General features: G+C 33.0%; 1 protein-coding gene across 1 annotated transcript; it reads right to left on the reverse strand.

The window, feature by feature from the left end:
* Positions 1 to 3,617: 3,617 nt before the first annotated feature.
* LOC140040503 (protein Wnt-9a-like) lies at positions 3,618 to 22,399 on the reverse strand. The gene is made up of 4 exons (XM_072086490.1): positions 22,216 to 22,399; positions 17,594 to 17,814; positions 8,976 to 9,241; positions 3,618 to 7,233 (listed from the first exon to the last, which is right to left on the reverse strand). The coding sequence occupies exons 1-4, from the start codon at positions 22,287 to 22,289 to the stop codon at positions 6,769 to 6,771; spliced, it is 1,026 nt and encodes a 341-aa protein (XP_071942591.1). The 5' UTR covers positions 22,290 to 22,399; the 3' UTR covers positions 3,618 to 6,768.
* Positions 22,400 to 25,317: the final 2,918 nt, after the last annotated feature.

A 25,317-nucleotide genomic window follows, 5' to 3' on the forward strand; every position in this document is an offset into this window, starting at 1 on the left:
CGCCTAGAAATTGGAAACAATTATTCTGCTTGTCGACACTTCTCCCAATTTTAACAACTTGTATTAGTGATTTAACAGTTAATAAAGTTACAAACTTTACTTATGAAGGTTATTTTAATGACACAACGAAGAACCGACTGGGGATTTCTCTAAAGCTGGGCACTGTGTTTCCGTTAACAAAACGCGAGTAACGGATCAGGGGAGAGAGCCAGAGGAAGGGGCAATGTGGCATATCATGACTGGACATATGGGTTTTATTTAGGCAAATTGCTACGATATTATTACTTTAACGATCAGGTAGAACTTCCAGTCAAGTGCAGTTCTCCTGTCCATCTGTTTTTAAGTTGCAAGTTGTCGAAGCTTATTAAGAACAGCACACTTTGTAAGTAAACAACATAAGCTTGCTAAAAAAATCACCAAAACTTACTACTCAAAATATGTGCTTTATAGAATGTTCAATGTAAATATCCCATATTTATTTTTTAATGCCTCACTATTAAAAAATTCCCCATTAATCATTGTTTAAAGAAAAAATATAAATATAATTTTTTATGTGGAATCAATTTTATTTAAATGTCTAGGATTGAGGTTAATTTAATCATGTAGGGTTTTTCCTCCATGATTTAATTCAAATATAATATAAGAAATACAATATTTCTAAACACACAGCATGTTTCAGATTTCATAGTCTATAAATTCTGCATCCATGCAATATCAACACATTAAACAGGGAATCAAATGCATTCATTGTACACATGGTAAAGGAAACATAGTAACAGTTTACTATGAGGCCCTGTAAGATGATGTCACGTTAACATGACTTGTTGGTTGATGAAGCTGCACCCAGTTGGTCTTATTAAATTCTCCCAAGTATTCCGATTTGTATGATTGTAGCAAAGCAATTTTGTCATTTACAATAAATTTAAGCTGTAAATGTCCATTTTAGGTCATATAAGTACTGTAGGCACATGTCAACTTGCAACATGAATCTTATGTTTCTCTGTTCCTGTTATTCTATAATGGTTCCAATTTCTTGCAATGGACTAACAAAACAAGTTAATTAAATAAAGTTCCAATTAATTGTTCTATCTTGAATCAATTTATACAAAAATCAAATGTTACCACTGAAATCTCAGAATGAAATTGCCCTAATAGCTGAACAAAAATGAAGAGAAGATGGCCTCATAATTAATAAAAACACTTAAAAAGAACCCACTATAAACTATATACACTACTCTACACAGATATAGCATGACATCTACAACTCTATTTACTCCAAAATAAAGATATGGACGGTACAGTATCTTAATCTTTTAATCTATTTAATCTTTTTGACTAACATGTATGTAAAATGAGAGTCACTCAAAATATATATATATATATATATATATAAATGCTGACGTTATCCAAATTCACTTGTACTGATGAAGGGCTAGTGTTGCCTGAAAGCTCTGCTAACTTTTCTGGCTGTTTTACTTTATTGTTTTGATTTAGCTTTTCGCTTTTTTTTTGTATCTTCATTGAGATCTAGCCACTGATACCCACAGCATTGTAATTTTTTTAGTAATTTGCCTTTGGATTTATATATATTAATGCAGTAATCCATTTGTTTGTGTCATTTATTTATCATCCTATGTGTCAAACCAGTTTCACCATGCTTAAACTAAATCCAATACAATAGTAGCAATTAAAACCAGTTAGTTTCAGAAATGGTCATCTGTGAATATAGTCGCATAAAAAAATATGCACTCATCTTCAATCCCCAATTTATCACAACACCAGCATACTAACATTGAACATAGAAATAACCGTCAAATACACAAACTTTTGTCAGTATAATTAGCTTCAAAAGATAAGCAGATGGAGTTGGGTCATAGGTAAGGTCACAGACGTATTGAAAATACGAAAAAGAAACTTAAAATAAATACCTAGATCAATGAACTTAAGCGGAGGGAGTAGAATCAAACCCGGTAGGAAATCAACATGTTACTTTTTGTGACCTATTCACCCTTTGTTGAAACATTTATGAGCGTTATTTTACGATACATATTTATTATGTTTTTGTTCAAAATGACCGATCATTTTTATTGAAAATACTGTATAATCATATTTTTTTTCAAACCTTTTTTTTTTCAAAAGGCGAAATTACTGCTGTTCAATGTACAGTCAATTTAGTTATGTTGAAACAAATAAACTTTCGATACAGTATCTTTGTGCAATAGATAAAATATCATCACATCGTCACATGATCGAGTCGTCCATATGAAAATTAAAAACATAATATACCTAGTATTGTAGGTCCTAATTTTGTAGTTAAAACTGTTACAGAGAGTAATCAATCTTATTGGCTTAAATACTAGTAACTAAATAATATAACTATACCTTTCTTGTTAATTCAATTCCTAGAAAGGCTTAACTATAGGTCTCATAGGCCTATATCCAGATTATTATTTAGTGACTAGCTATAGGTAGGGTCTAGAGGCTGTCCTTAAAGCCTAAAAGCATGGAGCTATACATTTTATAGCTCCATGCTAAAATTAAACAAACTACACTCTAGGAGTAGGCCTGAAATATAGACTAGAGACCTAAGAGGGCCTACCTTCCTATATGCCTAGACTAGTTTAGCTCTAGACTGGAGTAGTAAGGCCTATCTATAGTATTAGTTACTGCACTAACTAGCCTTGGCCTCCTAGTAATAATAGGCCTAGCTCTAGCTAGTCCAATTTCAAGGCCTTAGTTATTAGTAATATACATACAGGCCTACCTAGTTTAGGCCTAGTTGTAACCTATCCTAGTACAGTAATATATTTCCACCACTCCATCATCATGCATGCACACCACAAAGGCCTAGGGCCTAGTCTACAGTAAGTAGGCTACCTAGCTTAGTACATGGAGTAAACTATATATAGCCTAGCCAGATAAAGAGAGGGTAGGGCCTACTAGGGCCTAGCTAGTCAAGGGCCTCTTAGGCTAGTCCTCTCCTAGCTAGTTATTTAGGCTATTTATATATACATATGGTAGCCTTGATAGATAGATAGATGGGGGATGCAGCAACGAAAATTATAATATGCCAAGGACCAGGTCCTAGACTCCTAGCCTCTCTCCACACCAAACAACCCGCATGGTGGTGCTGCAAGTATGCTTCTGCTCTTCATTGACTTCCCTTTTTTTTGCGCTCTTCACCACCGCCGTATGGTGTATCATCACATGCAACTCCTCTTTCTGTGATTGGTTGTCCTACAGACCAATTAAATCGCTGTAAATATAGTCTATTTATGAATAAATTAAAATAAGTACTAGGCCTACTACTGTAGCTCGTACTTATTTCCATGGTATATTAACTATTTTGACTCCCTTCATTGTTGTTTTTATGTTGTTTTTGATAGAAAATTCGCCTACGATAACGTACAAAAGAGGGTTGTAAAACTTTAAATTTAAAACATTGGATTGGATAAACTTATTTAAATAATAGTTATAGACCCACTCCATCATCACTTCTGCTTCACTCACTTTAGAAGCCATGGAAAGTTTGCGTTAACATCACATTGATGCGCGAGGCCCAGGATACACTGCTGCTAATAGTATATTTCGCATCATAATATATGAAGTAGGACGAGTTTAGAGTAATGTTTAAACTTTGGTCATTGTTATTCAAAAGAAGTTTATTTTAACAGAAAAACTTTGAAACAAATATGAAGTAGGCCTATTACATGCACATTTGGATGATTTGAACTTTACCAGACACATTTTAAGTTAAATTAGCTTGGTCATGATTCAACACCTGACCCTTTCATAATCCCCTTACCCACAACACCCCCAGTTTCAGCAAATATATCACGTTTAGGTGTTTGATGGAATAGACCTAGCTTAAACGGATCAATTCGATATCTTTGCTTCGTGTCTCATAAAATGCAGACACATATTTCATTAATTCCAGTTCTTCCTAAAAATTATGATTTTGCTAATCCACTTGAACACTTGGCGTATAGAACATTATTAAAGTACAAAATACAGTTTTATCAAATGACTTTGTTACATGTCTCCTAATTATAATACAGCCTCATACAGCGAAATACAGCCTCATACAGCGAGATACTGCTGGTGGACATCGATACAGATCCTTCGTTTACAGATTCACTATTTGATCAAAATGAGTTTCTTGATTTAATTTCGAATGCCATATCGAGTCCTTCATAGAATCAAAAGCTTGGTCGTTTGGTAACAATCAAACAAAACCAACCTAATAATTACACATAATATCATGTGGTACTTACTACATTATACATCCTAAAATATTTGTTTTTACAAAAAGGTCGTCGCTACGAAAACGAATAATCTTACAATATAGTACACACTAACAAGAACAACAACGATTACCTTACTTATCACAGTATAATCACACGATTTAACATATAGTAATATAAAATAACAAAGATTATACATATAAATATATAATTATAATGTTTTACATAAATATACAACATAAACTTTATATAAAGTTAAGTATCTTACATATCTTGTAGAAAACTATCGACCTTTTTGTGGTCAAACTTCACTAATATACAATAAATACGATTTATTTCTTAATCTAAAAAAAACCTATATAAGCAACAATGACTTTTGATATATCTGGAATATTAGCATAATGTATGCAAGAACACTTTTCTGCTTTCTCTAGTTTTAGATAGCATTTTGTACGCTCTTCTGGGAAAAATTATTAATAATAGGCCGTCAGTTTTCGTTTTAAGTTTCTCACTGGTAATTCTTTTTCTTTCTGAAACATTTTCAAAGGCATGATAACGCACAAATACCAATACGGTACTATTAAATCTGCAGTTACAACAAATAAAAACATATATTATATCATTGCTTCGACAATTATAAATAAAGAATACACTCTTGTAAAATGAATTCACTTAATCAAAATAGCACACTGTTTGATATCCACACTGCTGGAATACTGTATAGGAGGGCGCCTACATTTTCTTGTAGGTTTAATATTAGGGATTTAATGAAATTGTTACAATGTTACACCTGCTGTCCCATGGTTGAATGTCGAGTTTTAACCCAAACACAATCTATTTGAGTTGAAGTGCCTTTGAAATAATTACCAAGGCAGGTATGGCGTTATCTAATTATTAACATTACGGTTTATGAATACGATCGGTGTGTTATCGTGGAGGTCATCAACAGAGTACACTAAGGGTTAAAAATGTTCTGAGCTGCTATAGCTCCTGATGAGTGAAAATATAATCACGCGACATAGCTATATAGAGTTTAGAAATATTGGCATGATACAGTTTAGCTTACATGACTAAAAATAAAAATTTGATAATAATATGCGAATCCAAAGGGGTCCAGCCGCTCCCCCATCCCATAAATTGTTGAAATTGCAATGCTAAAAAGATATAAGACATTTGGTAAGTTCAGCCCCTTATTGTACCCAACCATCGCATCAACACACCCCGCCAGATTAAAACATCATTGGGACCAATTGGTGCGGTTATGGTCTTAATCAGAATCGATTAAAACAATGAATGTATTTTTACAAATATCGAATAGAACGACAGTACTTATTTGGATGTAGGTCGGATATATGAACTCAATAAATACCTGTGGTGGGCTGTGCCCAAAATTCAGTGTTTTGTTTTTGTCTACTTTTAGGTCTTACCTACATCAAACGTGGTGTAATGTAGTAAAAGTACTAAACAATACATAGGCCTATATATCATTTCATCTAATTTACGTTATCGAAAAAGATTGTATTAAAAAAAGAAGGGCCGGTATCAATTTAGTTCCTTTCAAAAGCTTCGAGGTACGTCCTCTAAAACAGGTCAGTATCAAAATATTCTTACAACTGTCACATTATATGGACCATTAATGATCGAAATTGGTGACCATGGCTCCGGAGTGTCCGATGGACTTTGTTCCGATCATGACGTCATTTTCCTGTTGAAATATCCTTTATAAATATGTCCAGATTAATCAATATGAAGCAAAACGTGAACAGAGTAGATTATGGATTGAAAACGTTTAGTAATACAACTTGAGCCATAAATGGCTCGTGTGGGATATGAACAAATGCGGTTTCTCTTAACTTACACAACGACTCTACTTCTTAATGCCACGCTATAGCAGACGGTTACAAAGATATTAATGTTAAAAACTCCCAGATGCCTGATCGATAAATTTGCTAATAGATCACAAACGGGCTTAAATTGTGAAGCTGTTTTGTAGAATATGTAAGTGTATTCTTGAAAGCAAGAACACTTTCAAATTTTTCGTTCACATGATAGATAGTAGTACTGGAAAATACCACACACCCGATGCCAAAAAATGTGAGCGACATGACACACCCAATAATGGCATAGAGTCTGCTTTGTTTACTGTACTACTACATATGTATATCTTTGGTTAATCCCCTTTACCAGTTGCGATTTCCAGTAGGCCTTTCCATGAGTTTGTGCCATATGTAATTGTTTAATAAATAAATGTGGCCTGCTTTCTCAATAATTGCTGTTTCCTCAACCGACCGATTCAATGTTCTGCCATCTTGTGCGCGCAATGCAGCTTATGTCCGTCGTTTACACAGCCAATTTGTTCTTCCCGGTGTCATCCTATCCACGGTTTTGGTCACACATCAAACCAGAATAAATATTGATCTATCTCTTATGATTGCGGCGCAAACTACAGCATATCATAATAAATATTTTCTGTGTTATAAAATAGTATAAATCTCGCTCTAATTAGATAACAAAAAAGATGATCTCAAAATGGAGGAACGTATCGTTTACATGTATACACTTCAGTTGTGTTATAGCAAACATCACACTCAACTTTACAACACCAAATAAAATTACATCTGCACATTGTTTCGACTTCTTCTGTTTTGGTGTCGTAGCCTCTACCGCAGCATAAACTGTCACAATTCTCGTCCTTCTGACACCGACGTCCACCAGTACCTGGTGAATGAGCTGTCGGCTTACAGTAGTCTGGCGATTGATCTCTGTAAACCATTTCTGTTGAAAGTGGTTTACGAGGTGACATTTCTTTTAACAAGAGTCCCGGACGGGCTCCATTACCAAGTCGAACTTTTTGTGCGCTTTCATACTTTTGTTGAATTAATCTGGAAATGTTTTGAAAGGGAGCAAGTTGTTTCCAACATGTTTTAGTTGAGCACGTTGCTGAAATTCCGTGACATTTACAAGTCTTTTTCATTCCTTTCTTTACAAGCTATAAATGTAAAAATAAAACAGCAAAATTATGCACAGTGTAGATATTTTTGACAGCAATAACATTTTATAAACAAAAAACGATGTGTTGGCCTACATGACTGATAATACAGTATTATTTCCCATCTTATTCTACCATAGCAGATTTGGGGTTTTCTACCTTTTCAGAAAATGAAGCCTACACATTAGGCCGCATAGATGATTATCTTCCTTTTATGTTGAATTTAATATTTAATACCTAATTTAATCAGTAAATAACGAGGTAATCAGAATACTTTTTTCAAAACTTCCATTATTATATTATATTTTTCTTATTATTTTACACAATTTTACAAAAAGTGTACATACATTGTTACAGCATTTGTGACCTATCGATACATAATATCAAACTTCAAATACACTGTACGCCTACACTTTTTGATTTGTTTGTTCTGAGTTGTAAAGTAGTCCTAATTCCATTGACTGTGTTTGCCAATTATTGCTATGTTTATTTGCTTTGTATTTCTCACAATGATTCTAACCGAACTTTGATAATAAATTATGGGAGAGAATAATAGTTGTAAATTCTTTTCTTCCGTTACCTGTAAATTCGAATAACTTACAAACAAAATAAATGTAAACAAAATATGTAAATACATTATTTATGTAGCACTAATACTAATAGTAAAAAAAAACTAAAATCAGACAAATAGTTCCATAGAGAAATCAGGTCACCTGGAGATTAGGCAAAGAGCCATTTAATCGTACCCAGACAATAATTAACCCTTTGCACTGTATATGTAGACTAAATTGAACAAGGGCAGTAGCGTAATCTGCAATTGTTGAAATATATGTATTATTGTATTATTGTAACAAGAAATACACGTTGGGTTCAAGTCTACAACCATGGTACGAAGAGAAACAAATTACGCGCACGCGTGGAAATAGTCGTTTAGTCATTTTGACACACACGATTCAAGTGTCTTGGTGGTGTAGGGAGGAGTTCGATAATAAATGTTTTCATTCATTGGTATGGGAATGTTACCACAACTCAATTGGAATTGCAGCAGTGAGGCCTACTCTTACATGAGATTTGCAGACAAATCAATTTTCGATAAAAAATAAACATAGCCAAATATAGCAATTTAAAATTATGATATTGCAGATTTATGATATCACGAGATATGTTTACGTTGAGCCAATCTTTTAACATCGGCTGAGGAGACATGAAAGTACAGTATTGACAAGCTTAGTGACATATATCGCAATGCAATAAGGAAATTAATAAGTACAACGACAACCGCAGAGCAAAATGACCTTTATGGAGCATTATGTTCATATAATTATAAGGCAACCAAACAAACGAAGAGTGGGATTTAAAACTTGAAATGTATGAATCTGGACGATGACAAAATGTAATACTCTAATTGATTGATAACATTATATTAAGAGGAACCGCCGAGGGAGAAAAGCAGTAAAGCATAAAAGCCATCATCAAGAATTATTGCTTTTGTTTTTATTAGGCACATTTTTTATCAAGACCCGATTACACAATCGGTAAGGGTCCACTTCTTTTGAAAACGGTCATTAAATCAACTTTAATAAAACAAATATTTCAATTAATACTGTATTAAATAATGGAGATAATTTAAAGCAAAGGTAAATAAGATTTGTTGATTCTATTCTATAGGCCTAGTTACAGTGAGTGTGTAAGCAGGGCTTCCACCACAGTAATAAAACACTATTGTTAATAATCACACTTACCAGTACTCCTAAATCACTGTTATGTCTATCTAGTTTTTCTGTTGCATCGTTTCTATTATTTTTCAAAAATTCTCGTACAAATTTTTGACTATATTTCATATTGTCTCCACAGCCTCCCCATCTCCAGGTTTCCCGATTTTTATCAACATCAAACGTGGTTTCATCGCATGAACACCGCAGTAGATGATTTCGGCTACATGCCCTAGCTATAGCATGGGATAGGCCTGCAGATGACACTGCATATAGGAATGATCCTTCTTTAAACCCTGTAAATAAATAGAAAGATGATAGTACAAAAGTCGTGAGATACAGCACCACCTTTAAAGACATACAACAATCAGTCTGTACTCAAGATTACGCGTGAAGAACTCATGGTGTATTCTTAATATTTTAAAGACATACAACAATCAGTCTGTACTTAAGATTACGCGTGAAGAACTCATGGTGTATTCTTAATATTTTAAAGACATACAACAATCAGTCTGTACTTAAGATTACGCGTGAAGAACTCATGGTGTATTCTTAATATTTTAAAGACATACAACAATCAGTCTGTACTCAAGATTACGCGTGAAGAACTCATGGTGTATTCTTAATATTTTAAAGACATACAACAATCAGTCTGTACTCAAGATTACGCGTGAAGAACTCATGGTGTATTTCTTAATATTTTACAACTGTAGAAAAGCTTTAATACAGTATTGAATTTTCCTTAAAGGAAATTATACGTGTTTTTTAATAATTGAATAATGCAGAATTAATGACTTATGACATGAGTTTCAATAAGAATATACACATACGTAACGTATAGGCTTAAATAGACCCATCCAAGATTGATAACTGTAACATGCTGAGTAATAATTAAGTGTTAATAAATTGAATATACCAAGTTGATAGAGGAACACTTAATATATGAGATATAAACAATTTCTATACAAATTTCATTTCGATGAATTATTATTCTAATATTTTTTACTATTAAAAATACCGGTAGTTATTAATTTTTAATAAATGCAAAGTAGGCTAAATTTAAATACATTAGCGATAAAGGATTAACATTATTATTTTAATATTTAAAAAAAAAAGGACTTATATAATTTATTATCCGAGGTCATTCTGTAAATAATATTTTTTGCAGTGTGGCAGTGCGTAAAATTATTACAGGACTTTTTTTTTATAATAAATACAAAATAATACACTAACATGATTATCACACAAAAATACATATTTAAAAACCACATTCGCGTATAGTACCGTATAACAAATGTGTTTCCATGTAATGAGATATTGATAGTTTTAGGCCATAACGTAAACTATATTAATTAAGGTTAAAGGACACGCCAACGGGTGGAAACCAGACTGGTAAAAAGTCCATGGAGAAGTCTTGATTGAAATACGTGGAGCAGCTAACGTTGTTGGCTAAAATTATATACAGTATAAGTTTCGTTAGGAAACGAGTAATTAGTGTCAAGTAATAGCTAGAGCCGTCCGTCTTGTGTGTGACATAGCATATCAAGTGAATGATTATTTTACATAAAATTGAGGGACTTGGAACATCGATGTTGTTGTTGACATGGTAGAGTGAACCCCTGGTAATATGTCTGTCTAAAAAATTCATGACTCCATTATTTGAATTAGAAGATTAACGATTACGTGATAGAATGGGTGCCTGAAATATGTATCACGCCCATAATTTGAGATATTTGGCTAGCATTAAGATCCTCAGATCGTGCAAATACACGCGTTTAATCACCAAGACGCGACGAATGACATTGAATGTTCAATTCGGATACCGGGGATGTGGTAAAATGTATTTATTTTTATTTATTCAATTTCTGCAATATACAATACAAAGAAAAAGACAAAATGAAATTTATAAGAGAGAAGTGCGCCCGTTAGCACTACTTTATATGCCAAAAATGAAATTCCACCATATTTATACCAATGGTTATTCAATTTTCTATGTATTTTTTAATATATTCGAAAAACAACAAAAGCATTTTTAACTGCTGGTCAGCTGAAACACGTTTCTGTCGTCGTTGGCCATACACTTTGAGTTACACATGCTAATTCAGTAGTTCCTTGGTAAGGCAGTTCCCACCAGCCGGCTTTATTTAACTTATTATGGTAAAGATCTCAAACGATAAGCGTAACACTTGCAATATAGACTTTCACACTTTGTAATAACATATTTAAATTAGCACCAACTTGATAATTCAAAAAAATCTCGCTGTTTTTATTCGTTAGAGGCTCATACTGTGGTGTTATCTATATAATAATGTATACATCTTATCTAACCAACTAAATATAATAATTATTATACTGTACTCATTTTTAAGAATAACAGTGCACACGAACTGATTAATTTAGTCCTAACGTTGTTCAGAAAAAAATCCCAAACTAATATTATACTTTCCACCTAACTATCAATTGTTTTTAAATGACTTTTTATACTAAACAAACAAATTGGAAATACGTATTCGTTTTTTCCTCTTGTGCACGTTGTTTAGTCGCTATGAAAGCAGTGTAAAAACAATTAAGGCAAAGTAAAGGAGACCCAGCCTTCGGACTTTCGTTTTACAGTTTTTTTTAAGTGTCAAAGTAAATATCATCTCAATTAATTTGTATACAGAAGACAGGCGACTATGACATCTAGTTTTATCAAAACATAAATCGTGTTCTTCATTAAAAACTTATCTCCTTAATTAATATTTCCTTAATCGGTTAGACTTATTAGCTAGGAAGTATATTCTTATTCTTTAAAATGTGACTGATACACTGTTCTTTTAGCAACAAATGCATTATAAGAGAGAGACACGGTTGTTAATAAGATATACCTCTAGCATTAGAGATTCATCCTCGCCTACTTCGACCCCCCATGCTCACTCATTCGTATAGCGTATACTCATCCTTGCCTAACTCTTCTATTTGCAACCTCCTCTTAAACAACTGAGTGCCTACACTCGCCTACTTCTCCATTTGTAACTCCTTCTCTCCAACTCATTCGTAGAGTCTCCTTATCCTCACCTGACTCTTATCTTTGCAACTCTATCTCTCAAAACCCTGGGTGCCTCACTCGCCTACTCCTCCTTTTTAAATCCCTCTCAAACTTCATTCATAGCGTGTTGATGTTCACCTTATCAAACCTTTGTCAATTATCATTCCTAGACAAAGTCAATTTAATAACGTAACTAAATCAATAGTTAACCAAATGTTTCAACACTCAACAAAAGTTTTGTAAGTGCATGGCACTAGGCATATTTGTCGTTATGGTACCCACAGCCAGACTGAAACGGAACTGCAAACAATAGTACTGACAGATATAAAACACTGCCTATAATGAAATAGTTAACAATTACACGAGACAAATTGGCCAGATGTGTGCAAAACAACTGATGTAAATAAGAATGTTCATTTGGGAGAATGGGGAAATCTGACAAATAATAATATTTGTATGACGCCACAGTTTAGTTAATAATTATACGAGACAAATTTACAACAAACATTTTGCTTTGGAATATTTTGTTTTTAATGTGGGATATCATCAACAGGTATGTATAGCGAACACCCAGTAAGATATAGTACACATAGTACAACTGTTAATGTTTTCACCAGGAGGGAATATGTACATGAATTGACTTTGATGTATGATATTTCCTAAGATTTTACGACACCCTGTAATTATTTTTAGTTGCTGTTCAATGATTAGATCAATCGAGTGCTCATAGGACATTTGATGAAAGCTACACTTTGCACACATTAAACGAAACAACGTTACTATAACGAGAACGTGAATTTGGCAATTTTAATCACCAGCGTAGACTTATACTAACTATAGAGAACCATCGAAGGCTTGAAAAAAACGAAATGGTCTATTATCCAAAGGCATTCTGTTTCATATTTGATATTACAGGTAGGTGCCCTTAAAAAAGTTTGGTTTTCCCGATACACTCAGTATATTGATTGTGAATCGGAAAGTTATACGGAAAAAGGCATTTAACATGCAAACAAAATTAATATTCTCTTATTTTCAACTATAAATTATACGCATAAATAATGTGTTTATTTGTTGACGGACTAAAGGAGCACTTTCGACCAATAAGATTAGTCCGGTTGAAATGGACAGTGAACATGCGTCGTAAGATTCTGTAAAATGTTTGCCAACACAATATAAATGATGGTCTGTGGTTTATAGCCTCGTAGACAATCTATTGTAAAGTGAGTAGTCAGAAGGTAGTAAAGACCGAGTAAAACACTCTTAGCAAATCAAAAGTGGATCATCCTGTTGTATTCATTTTAAATACACTTAAATACACTTAGCTAATTAAACCACGAATCTCAAAAAACACTTTTAATACAAATCTGTCATTTTTGAGGAGGTGTAAAGTAACAAGAAGGATATGAATGATGGTGATAACATCGTTCCTTTGTGGGTCAAGTGTTTTTATCTTATGCCAATTACTAATAAGTCTTTTTAGTATGATTATTTTTTTTATATATAAAAAAACTCATAATTATGCACGTACAATTCTGGTAATTGTTATATAATAAATCAAATAATCAAATACTACAGGTATAGCTTTTTATCATTTCTAGAAGGATTATAAAAAAATGATAAATCAGGGGTCAAGCATTTATAATATCTTAATCACTTAATGCTATATCATTGCTAATTTTGTATTAGGTATTTCACAATAAAATTAACATATTTCTGTGACAATAAAACTGTCGAAATTTTTGTTCTGAAGTCGTTACCTTTATTGATGGTTATACGATATGTATTCAATGAATATTAGTATAAGTTACATTAATTCTGCTCATGTATAGGCCTGTGATAAATTATTGATTGTCTGCATATTAACGGAAATTAATTGGTAAGTAACAACGAATTTCGACCACATCACAACCGAGGTGGTGCGATATTTGTGTACTAAACATTTCAGATTTAGACATGTTTCAGGGCGTTAAATGCTGTTAAATTGCACAATCACATCCAGTCAACACTAATAAGTAAATACTCATACAAAATTACTTGAATTAAGTATTGGCGAGTATCGAAATATCCGTTCTTTAAAAAAACGAAATTAATTTATAGTAATAATGGGCGTATCTCATGGAGCAATATTAAAAAAAACATAATTAATACAGGCTATGCTAAAGTCGTTAAAATCACGTCAAACACATTATGACAAGTAATAATTGGCGGACGAATCACACATGCGTGTTTAAAATAGATAAATCTATGATAAATAGATTCAAATAGGCTTGTTACAGATCCTGTCAGAAACTCAACTATCAAAGGAGGGACACACATCTACAAACAACTAAAACGGCGACGGATCATCTCTTGATATAACAGGAAAATACATCTTTACAAACTTATCTAAGCGGGGACATTTGCATGGTTTCAATATTGGGTTGATGAACATCTTACTTGACAACTAATCGGATGTATCAAGGAATGAACCTTATATCATCCTGTCCAACTACAGGCAGGGGGCGATTAAATGTCTCCTACAAGTGTATGTCTTTCAGAGTAAAGACTTAATTCCGATTGCGTTTCCGATTATCATTTGGTGTTTGCAAACAGGAGGCTATATGATTGTTATTTGCAACAACCGGTTAAATTTGGCACCGATGTCAATTAGTGAGTTAGAAATAACTGTTTATTTAATTTTGTATATTTAATACAACGCCATAATTCATTATGCGAATGTTATTCTCCCATGCAGAGAGGGGGAGGGGTACTAAGCGGATGAGGGGAGGGGAAATCTGACTAAAGTGTGTAGTGCCCCGAAACCAACAATATCTACCGTGATATACGTCACGTGCTCCATGTATGGTCTGCAGTATCACCATGCGTATCGATTGGGGACAGAGTAGTTATTATATATATATATATATTAGATATTAAGTCTGTCATAATTTGCAAAAATTTAAGAAGTTTCACTAGAGTAAATGCATTATTAAACTGACACAACAGTTTGACAGCTGTCGCAAACGTCAATGATAAATAGGAGATATTGCTGCTACGTCGTATTATTGTTTATAAATGCACTCATTTCAGATTTGCCGATTAAAGGTCAAATAAAATCGAATAAAAACTATTGGATAACAATCAATTACAAACATTGTTTGTTTGGATAAAATGTTATGCTTTCCTGAAATTATGACCACAATGGCAATTGTCAATCAAACAACAGATAGCCTATAAAGCTGCATTCACATTTGCCGTTAAAGTCTTCAAGGTTCCATTATTTAACAAACGTTGCCGTCATCCGTTCCGTGAAAATTTAGAACAAATACGAATGAAGCTTTAATTTAACATTTATTTCAAAATATATATAGGCTTATCCTGTAGTCGGATTTAATTGTATTATGTTTCAATAAAGTCGGCCCCATTCAGTGATATGAAAATAATAAAGGAACAACGTTTTACAATCATGGTGCCAAAATCAATATTGTGGCATGTTTATTATGTAGCCTTTGATCTGTAATTAGGCAGCTAGAAGATAAGACATTGATAAAAATAAAAATTCACAGACTAATATTCTGTATACCTCAACAGATTAGATTAGAAGAATTAATGACTATTATGACGTCGTTGTACGGTACCGTATGTAATATTGAACGTATAATATACATATTCCGCCGTGATATAAAAATGGAAATCTAGGCGTATATCACAGGTTTATTCATTTTCTCTATAATTTAAGTAACGCAGGAAGAAACAGAGACCCGAACACACAAAAGACGTCCAGTACCATTGGTGTGTTAGTGGTACCGGTGTTTGCTGACAAAGTATATACTATATCAGTATGTGAATGATCATTAAACAACGGAACGTTTAAAACAGTCTGTTCATCTATTCTAAAATGGCTTTTACAGAAAATACTGGTATGGGATTGAAAGGTTATAACGTGCCAGATGATTTATATTTGCATTTGAACTACTACAGAATAAATGTATATTATGCTTTAATAACAAATATAGGCCTAATAGAATTAATGATATCAATTCAGCCATGTTACAGGCGTCTATCTTAACAGTCATCTTTTGGCAGGAAAGTTTAATTTCATCATTCCTGGTCACCTCCCTGTTTCGCAACAGGATCGGCCACTTTTCCGTATACCTTGCCAACATCTGGCAAACCTTCAACGATTCCCCATTTACAAAATGTAAGTTCTAATGCAATGATATACTCAATCAGAGTCATGGTACTGCTATGTTACAGGCGCCTATCGTATTTATTTCATATCATCACATTATTTGTGGGGGAGGGGAAGTTTAATTTCCCAAACATCGCATCATTTCCCTTCGTTGTAACCTCCTTGTTGACTGACTTGTCCTCATCTTGATTCGCAGAAAATGGTTGTAGTGCTTAAACATGTATTCCTGCTTACCGTATACTTTATAAGGGGAAATGAGGCCCTTAAATAGTGATACAAAGCAGAAGCACGAATATTACAAGTAACGATTGAATGAAACGTTAAAAAAGGATGTCACGTCTAACGGTGAAAATAAACATGCATATATTAAAAAAAACATGTTATCGTCATTTTAACAGTTAATATCCAGGCTGTATTAAGATTCACCAAGTGTATAATTGTTGAATAGATACAAATGGATACAAATAGATACAAATAATATTCAGTGGAATGAGACTGACGCTCATGCATCTGGAATCCTAAATAGCATTAAACAATATTGCTTTGTTTTAAAGTTAAGTCTGTATAACCCTTATTCATTACATAACTTACATAACCAAATTTAAGAAGTGGAAGGTCTAACATGAAACTCCGGCAGAAACAGGTCCATATGAAACATTATTTTATATATTGTTTAATTGCCGAATATAGGAATATTTTAATATTTAGCGGAATAGTGTCGATCTGGAATCCTACAAAGCTTTATAAAATATTGTTTTTGTTTTAAATATCAATTATGAATATTATTTGTCGATAAAATTTATAAATCTATAATACCTATATTCAATAAATAACTCCGGATTTAAGAAGTGGAATGTCTAACATGAAACTCCTACTATATGAAACATTTATTGTACGTATAATATATCGATATTTGTATTTCAATCGTTCAATGCTAACATCTGCTTTCGTTTATCAATCTTTCCTGTGTTTGGTTTATTTTCATAACGACTTTTACCTTTGAAACAACTTACATCAGATTCGTTTATATGTTACATGACATGATAATATAATATGTTATATTGTCATTTTGTATTGATTCAGCTACTAGACTCTATGATCGTTCTGTCTTAATTCAAATCAAACACCCGACACAAAACAAAATGAGTACACGAAGGAGAAAACCATAATTAGGCCAAATCAAAAAAGAAATTGTCACGTAATTTTATTTTTTCATGGAGGACATTTAGTACTATTCAGCTATTGTGATATACTAACATAAGAATGATAGTGTAAAATGACCAAGCACCACAAAACGCTCGACGATTACGCAATACGGTAAATTGAATTATTTATTATCTTTCAATTTTTAATGAATACGACAATTTTAGATAAAATATAAAAAAAAAATTAATGCGGTTCCAACAAATGGAAATTTTAGCCTTAAAAAATAAAATAATATTTACTTACTATTTTTCAACAAATTTTTCTTATAGGATGAGTTACTAAGATCACAATTCCATCGTTCATTATGGAACTCATATAAGCAAGATCTATTGCTAATATCGATAGCCTCCTTTAAGACGTCGATCATACCTTCGTCTCGCCGACACATACTTCGTTGTTTGCCGTTAAGTCCAAGGAATTTACAATTGTTTTTGTCCAAACTTATTCGTCTGTTCGATAAAATCCTAGAATAAAGAAAGGATTTTAAGAAATAGAAATCTGGGATTGCATTATTTCCTAGCATTAAAAACATTAATATTAGTAATTAGCGATTGGTCTGTTTAACAGCAGAGCCAAATGTAACATTGCTTAATATGCAATCGTATACGTAAACGGATCAACCCACCCGCCTCCTAAATTCAAGAATCACAATTCCATGCATGGTACTTACAGACTCTATATTCAGAAATTGTATATTGTACTAAAGTGTACTGTCTACATGACAATAGTATGAGAGATTAATAGTAAAAAAATAAATATTTTGGCACACATGGCGTTTCGTACTGTATGTATAATAATACTTATAAAATACTAATAAAAGCTCGAAATTTATTTCCAGACACAAATCGCAACGTTGACTGGTGGACTAACAAAAAGGACAATCAATGCAGACTCGGGGCAAGAGTTTAGTGTACAGTATTAGCCATGGGTATCTTGTAGAAACCGTGACAGAATAGGCTAGGCCTATTACGTTATTTAAAAAAACGTGCGCATAAACCACAAAGCACAATCTGTGTGATCTGTAGGCCTATATTGCACTTACTAAAAACCAAATATAAAAGCTTACGTATACACATAAAATAAATCACTATAATAACAATATCAGATTGTATAACTTGTTTATCGAATTATGTCGGCAACACTTAGATGTTTAGTAATGTTTTCATAACAGACAGAGAAGTTGACCTAGCAATATGATCGTATCGCTAATGTTATGACTATAAAACGCAACAAGTTTTCGTAAACAATGAAATGGGAAAGACATTTTGATGTAAATTGGTCGAAAATAAGTGAGTTGAAAGTGATGGCGTAATCTTCCTGACAAATAAGAAAGACTATACAGAACACAATAAGGACTAGTTCACACCAAATAACGTTTGCGTCAATGGTTGCTATTTATAAATGCGTGGACACTCATTTCGTGTCTGAACTATCCCGTTAACTTGTATTGAGCTGATACTTAATGTAGGCCAGCGAACCACATTGGTTTCTTTTATACTCAGTCCTGATTCGGATATCTTCAGACGTATCACGTCCTTCCAGACAGCACAGAAATAACGTGTGCACAGCCATACAATTCTCTCATGTACGATAATCAGTTCACCTTAATTTTTATATGTGTTGAAATAAGAACAATCCTTATTCTTAATTATACAGTTTCCTTTGAGATATTATACCATAATTAGTTGAGACCTGGGAGAAAAGTGTTATTTAATGGATGACTTGGTAAAGAAAAACAATCAATTACTAAGTATAATGGACAATGACAATGTTTGGATAGTGTTAAATCTTGTATCATATCGTACTTAAATGTCAGCATGCTTCTAAAACAAAAACGTCGAAAAAACATATATGAGGGAAACACGTCTTACAAGGCTATGATTTAAACCACATATCAATTAAGCATGATATTATACCAAGCTAATAGTGTCAATATTTCGGTAATATAGTGTATTAAACACAGTCAATCATGAATATCCTTTTTGGTCATAATATACGTTTTTTAGTTCCATTATATCTGTAATAGTTTGTTCAAGACAGGACGCTATTAAGATTGATACAATCTAGATTAGCCCAAATACACATCTCGTCAACACGAACTGGAGCTGCACACCCGTTAGATTCAGAAAACTTTATTACATTTTGACGTGAACAAAATTACAATTTAATAAGTACAGTGTTCCATATTCTGAAGTCTACCTGATGGATACACAATACACTTTTCAAGATAACATGCATCTCGACACTCGTAAAGGGTGAATAGCCTACATTTTATAAATAATGTACTGCGCGATTCCTTTGAAGTTTGAAGATGATTTTGGATAGGCATAATCTAGGCCACAAAGTTGACAAAAAGTAGGCCTCAGCATTGAATTTGTTCTTGGTGGGGTGGAACCATAAACGCGATATATAGGCTACAAGACAAATGTGCAGTAGTCAGATAATACAATGTACTGTACTATATGCGAAACTTGCCATATTTAATAATAAAAATTAAAACAACTGATGAGAGTAATCTAACAGCTCTCAATAGGAGGTGGTCACCTCAAGTTTATACACAAAGCGTCAAAAATAAAAATGGACTGGAATTGCTGTGAAAACTACTTCAGACGAAAAGGAGTTAAAAACTAACCAGTTAAGTGTTCTTTTAAGTTTGGTTTCCACTAGCGACGCAACGCAAGGACGTAACGCAACGCAAGTGAATTGACCAATCACAAGCGATGGCTTATTCGCTTGTGATTGCTAACTGTCTATAACTTCGCTTGTCATTGGTTAAAACGCTTGCGTTGCGTTTACGTCCTTGCGTTACGTTCTAGTGGGAACCAAGCTTCAATGAGTATCTACCGTTGTTTTCCATATTTATGTACCTTGTTATAGAAAGGGAATCCCCTCAAAAATAAGTTTAGTAAAGATCAAGTCAGATGTGGTTCATAATATGAGATAAAACAGAGGTATTTGACAGATACAAGTCAACTGAAACCAAACCATTCATCAATCAAAAAAAGCCACCGACAAATCATCTGTCAGTCAGGTTATCAGTAAACCAATCATTGAATCAATCAACCAACGAATCAAATCTACCGATCGACGATTCTCCTAATTATTCCACGGAGGGACCGATAAAATATAGACCTACTAAACAATCGATTAATTTATTCAAAATTCTTAGAAATTATTAATTCTATAACCAAACTTAAATATAGGTATGACTTTTCAGCTTCCTGATAATGTCAGCAATTCAAATACACTGATGGACACGTAGTCAACAGGTAGAATCAAATGCTTGTTATAAACATACGGCATTTATATCCTTTCAAAAATAGGGTAAAAATACAATGCTACTGGTTTATAAGACGTGTATTTTGTCTTTCTCTCTTTCTTTGTTATTTGCCGCACATTACACGGAGGAGAACTTAAGAATAACAGGTATATGCTCAAGAGGCCTAATTTGAAACACAACCGTTGATAGTCGTATATACCGTCATTGTTATTAAAAATAATCTACATTTCATAATGTCCATGGCCCTTTAACATGGTATTCAAATGTATCATTTCAGAAAAATTAGATAAATAAACATTGACAGTTTGTAAAACTAATTTCCGGTTTCTTTTCCAACTACCTAACAAAGTTATAAAAATTATTCATAGCCACTGTAGCATCGTTTATGAATTCAAGGATAAAACATAGAACTATGATTTCTAAAATAAATGATCAATTATACTAGAATATCAAATTCGTCTGTCCATCTGTAACACGTTATATATTATCAGTATTTAGCGAGTTGGAAAAAGGGGGATTGGTACTGGGGTTACGGGACAGGAATGATTGAACTTTTGATTGGATTAATTTGTTCCATTGAGTACTATTACTAATAATTTCTTTAACAGTGAGAAATATTTCACAATACTACTAGTGTTTAAATAAATTTTCTATCGACACAATTCTAATATAACTACTGTAATATAAAACTTGATACACAGAAAAAAAGAAACGCAAAAAAGTTACTAAAATATTTGTAGCCGTTAATCATGAAAATTCTCTCTGTCACAAAATTTCTAAACCTAAACTGGCCTATTTAAAATACCTTCTAACCACTTAAATTGTTGACGTTGATACGTTGCAGGGTGGCTTCTGATGATACTATCACAAGACAATATAGTGTCGGCATTCGTTCGTTCAAAAGGCACCCAACCGACACTTATTATCACCACAAAAATAACATCGTTTGAAATTAATTTAACTTGAATTATTTTGACAACTAATGCTAAATATGCTGCTGTTTTAGCTGAATTATCTTTTAAAGACTTGCCTAAAGTTCATTCTACATAGTTTGGAGTCTGTATCAATCCGTAAATATTGGCATTTAAATATAAACATCTTGTAGTTCAGTGTCCTATTATATTAATATGATAATTCATATGTCAAGCTGTCCTAGTATTCACAATTCAACATTTAGGTTGTATTTACGAATGTTTTAAGCACGTGGAACATGTAACACACACTTTATTATATAGGCTAAGGGAAACACCCGTATAATTCTACAATTCTCCCAGCTAAATGAATATCAATACTTATATTTATTGACTTAGGCCTAAGTAAAACATATAGCCTTATACTTTTAGGGAAATCTGTGATATTATGTAATTGGAAGACGTATACATTATGTTTACATATCGTATTTTATATAATTATGTCTACAACATAATACAAGTACATTTATATCGAAAGAGTGCTCATTTACACACGATATAATATGTTTGTATTTCCTAACATAACATTTTCAGCTGAATGTTTATGTATACCTATACTTTTCTCACTCGTACTAAAAATACACCTATTAAAAGTCGACAAAATTACTACATACCCAAAGTAGGTTGAGCAGCTGGGCAGTAAACTAAGGCCAAAAAGAAGCACCATGAATAGGTACCCAAACTTCATGTTGACGTATTAAACACTTTATGAGAAACATCCTACTTGCAGACCAATAATAGATCCAGGGCGAACCTTTAGAAACTGACGCCCGCACTAAACTGAGCACTTATTCTACTGTTTCCTGACTAAGGCAAAAAGTCGCTTAAGTTCAGAAAGAATCAATCATTCATTTCAGGCGCGTTTGTGCTTTGGGTTGCAAAGTCATGATTGGTTGGTTCTTGTCGAAGGCGGGCAGTAGAGACTGCAGACGATTATAATCGGTTTACGTAATAATGCATGAATAGGAAAAGTTACAGCATATTATTGGATTTGTAAGACAAAATTCCAATATTGACATTATATCGCACCTTTGGCCTGATAGGTGTATGGAGTTTATTCTAGTTGTCGGAACTACGTACTTAATGAAAGACTAAATGACTGGAGGCATAGAAGAATAAGACATTGTGTGTTTAATGTTATCAATACGCCATAATTGGGTATCATAAAGTATATAGACTATTTGACTATATCCATATAATTTGACGTGTGACAACAATCAACTGGGTGATTTATTGTCAAATAGAATTGTCTTCTTTGATCTCCCGCTTGTAAACAAATATGATACTTTATTCTTGGTTGTTTATGTAAATTGTAAGAACTAATATTATCATTGAAAATATTTATTCAGTGCCGTAGTTTTTATTTAATTTGAGAAAATTTAGCGCAGTGATAAATTGAGAACGATAATGATGACTGCTAATTTACAATATAGTTTTCATTATCGCCAAATGAATTCATGATTTTGGTGTGTAAAATCTTTAGGATGTATCATGATTTTTTAGAGCCGTTTTGTAGGCCTACATGGACAGTATCCAAAAGAAATTCGAATAATTGTTGTAGGCCTAAATACCATTCTAACATTGGTAGGCCTATACTATTAATAATATAATTACTCTATTGTTTGTCTTTTTATTATTGTTACTTATTATCATTTATATATCGATGTTATTCTCAAACATACAATTTGTCGAGTTCATATAAAATACCCTATTTACCTTTAAAACTGATTTATTCGAGCACGCCACCTATACAGCAGGAATATTTCAATCACAATATCGTACGACATTTTTTGGGGGTCAATAAATGACATTAATCAATATTTTATAGGCCTACTGATTTCTGTTACCAATAGTAATTATCTTATCTACATAACTGTAGGCCTATATTCGTTTGTACAATACAATAATAGTACAATGGCTATGACACCCATTGCCAAGAGAAACCAACTCTTTGATTTTGATAGAAGCCCACGAAGACCAGTAGTCTCCACGTATAAAATCACACGTATTTGGTATACTATTCAACTCTTTCCGAAACCACTTCCATACTCATTTACAACATGGCCACCCTCCACAAGCTAAAAACCGAAAAAAACGACCGTTCGAAGTGTGAGCAAATAACAATTAATTATGGAAAAATGTGATTTCAACACATTTGTCAACAGATTAATTCATAACCACTTGGCCTAAAGACTTATCCTTTAAGGGTAAAGACAGGCAGACGTCATACATTCCATAGAATTTAAGAACAATACTTTGCTAAGAAAGACATACGGAAATATAAAAATGAGATTATAGGAGCCTAAATGAATTAATTAATCTGCTGTCATACGGTATCCACTTCTAAACATGTATATAACTTTCCTAATGCTCGGTTCTCGAAACTCGTGTGCCCTAAACTCAAATCGGAAGACTTCGCAAACTCGTATGCCCTTATAAACTCAAATGGGAAGACTTCGCATAGTTTTTTCATTCATTTATTCAATGTTTTTATTTCGGAATCTCTGGTCCATAGAAAGTAAAATTACATATACATTTGTTAGTGCATTATACACTATGGGGTGCGATCGCCGTCATGCACTTAGGATAGGCCTCCTACATTCCCTCTAGACATTGTAACCCGTCGCCGGGTATATAGAGGTATACTATACTAGATGATTAAATATTTCAGATGCTTATTTCATTAACGATGCAGTGAAAGTGAAAACATTTGACTATAAGGGCCATGTTTAAATACATCGTGGCCAATAACCTTTGGCATAATGAATCAGCTCTATTAAATTAGTAAGCCTCCCATACAAATACTCTTGCACTTTTAGCCGTTTTGCTTTTCTTTAGACTTATTAAATGCCTTTTTAGCCCAAGCAAAATGTACGGAAAGTCACATTAATGTATATTATTAGGCCTAAAACTCCAAAACTAGAAGAACTCAGAAAGAAAGAAAGAAATTTGGCGGTGGTCATAGTGTATTCCTTTTAACGCTTACGGAGAACGAAGTTAGAAGCCACACAATAGGCCTATGTCCTCTGGTGGGTCTATACATTTATAATTTGACATATCATGCCCCGAGCAAAGTTTGTGGTTGAAAATAAAGTTGTTATTGTTTCTACATATGACTTACTTTAAAGTCTTGGAATACGTTAACATTTTCAAATAGGCTGTAAAATTATTACATTTTCCTATACACATAGGGACAATTAGATATATGAATACGACATTATATTAAAAGACCACACATTAAGATAACATCCGTTTCAAATACACCGTTACAAATCATTAATATGATTTAAGGACTTGTTGATTTTTGTGGTCAAGTAATCTCTCAAGACAAACTATACTAAAATTGTTAGAAACGCATAGTGTCTGAATCGTTTTTATAAATCACTTCACTCAAAATACCCGGAAGTATTCGAAATAGGCCTACAATAGCATTTGTTTTATAATCAATTGCTGTAATTTTACACAATAAAGTGTATTTATTATTCATTCTGTATCAATATAGGTATATGCACAATCACTTTTGGTGTACTAAAAGGCATTGATTTTATTTGTGATGGTTGGCGATTGGTGGTAAAATTGCGTAGGCCCTATAACATCTGCGTTCAAAACATGAAACAAGAGACTATCGCACATTACCTAATTAAGTCGTCTTTTTGACGTTTGCCATTATATTTGGGTCTAGGCCTACAGTACAGTATTAATTTGATTTTAAAATG

The sequence above is a fragment of the Antedon mediterranea genome, chromosome 2 (genome assembly GCF_964355755.1).
Source record: "Antedon mediterranea chromosome 2, ecAntMedi1.1, whole genome shotgun sequence".
Lineage (NCBI taxonomy): Eukaryota > Metazoa > Echinodermata > Crinoidea > Comatulida > Antedonidae > Antedon > Antedon mediterranea.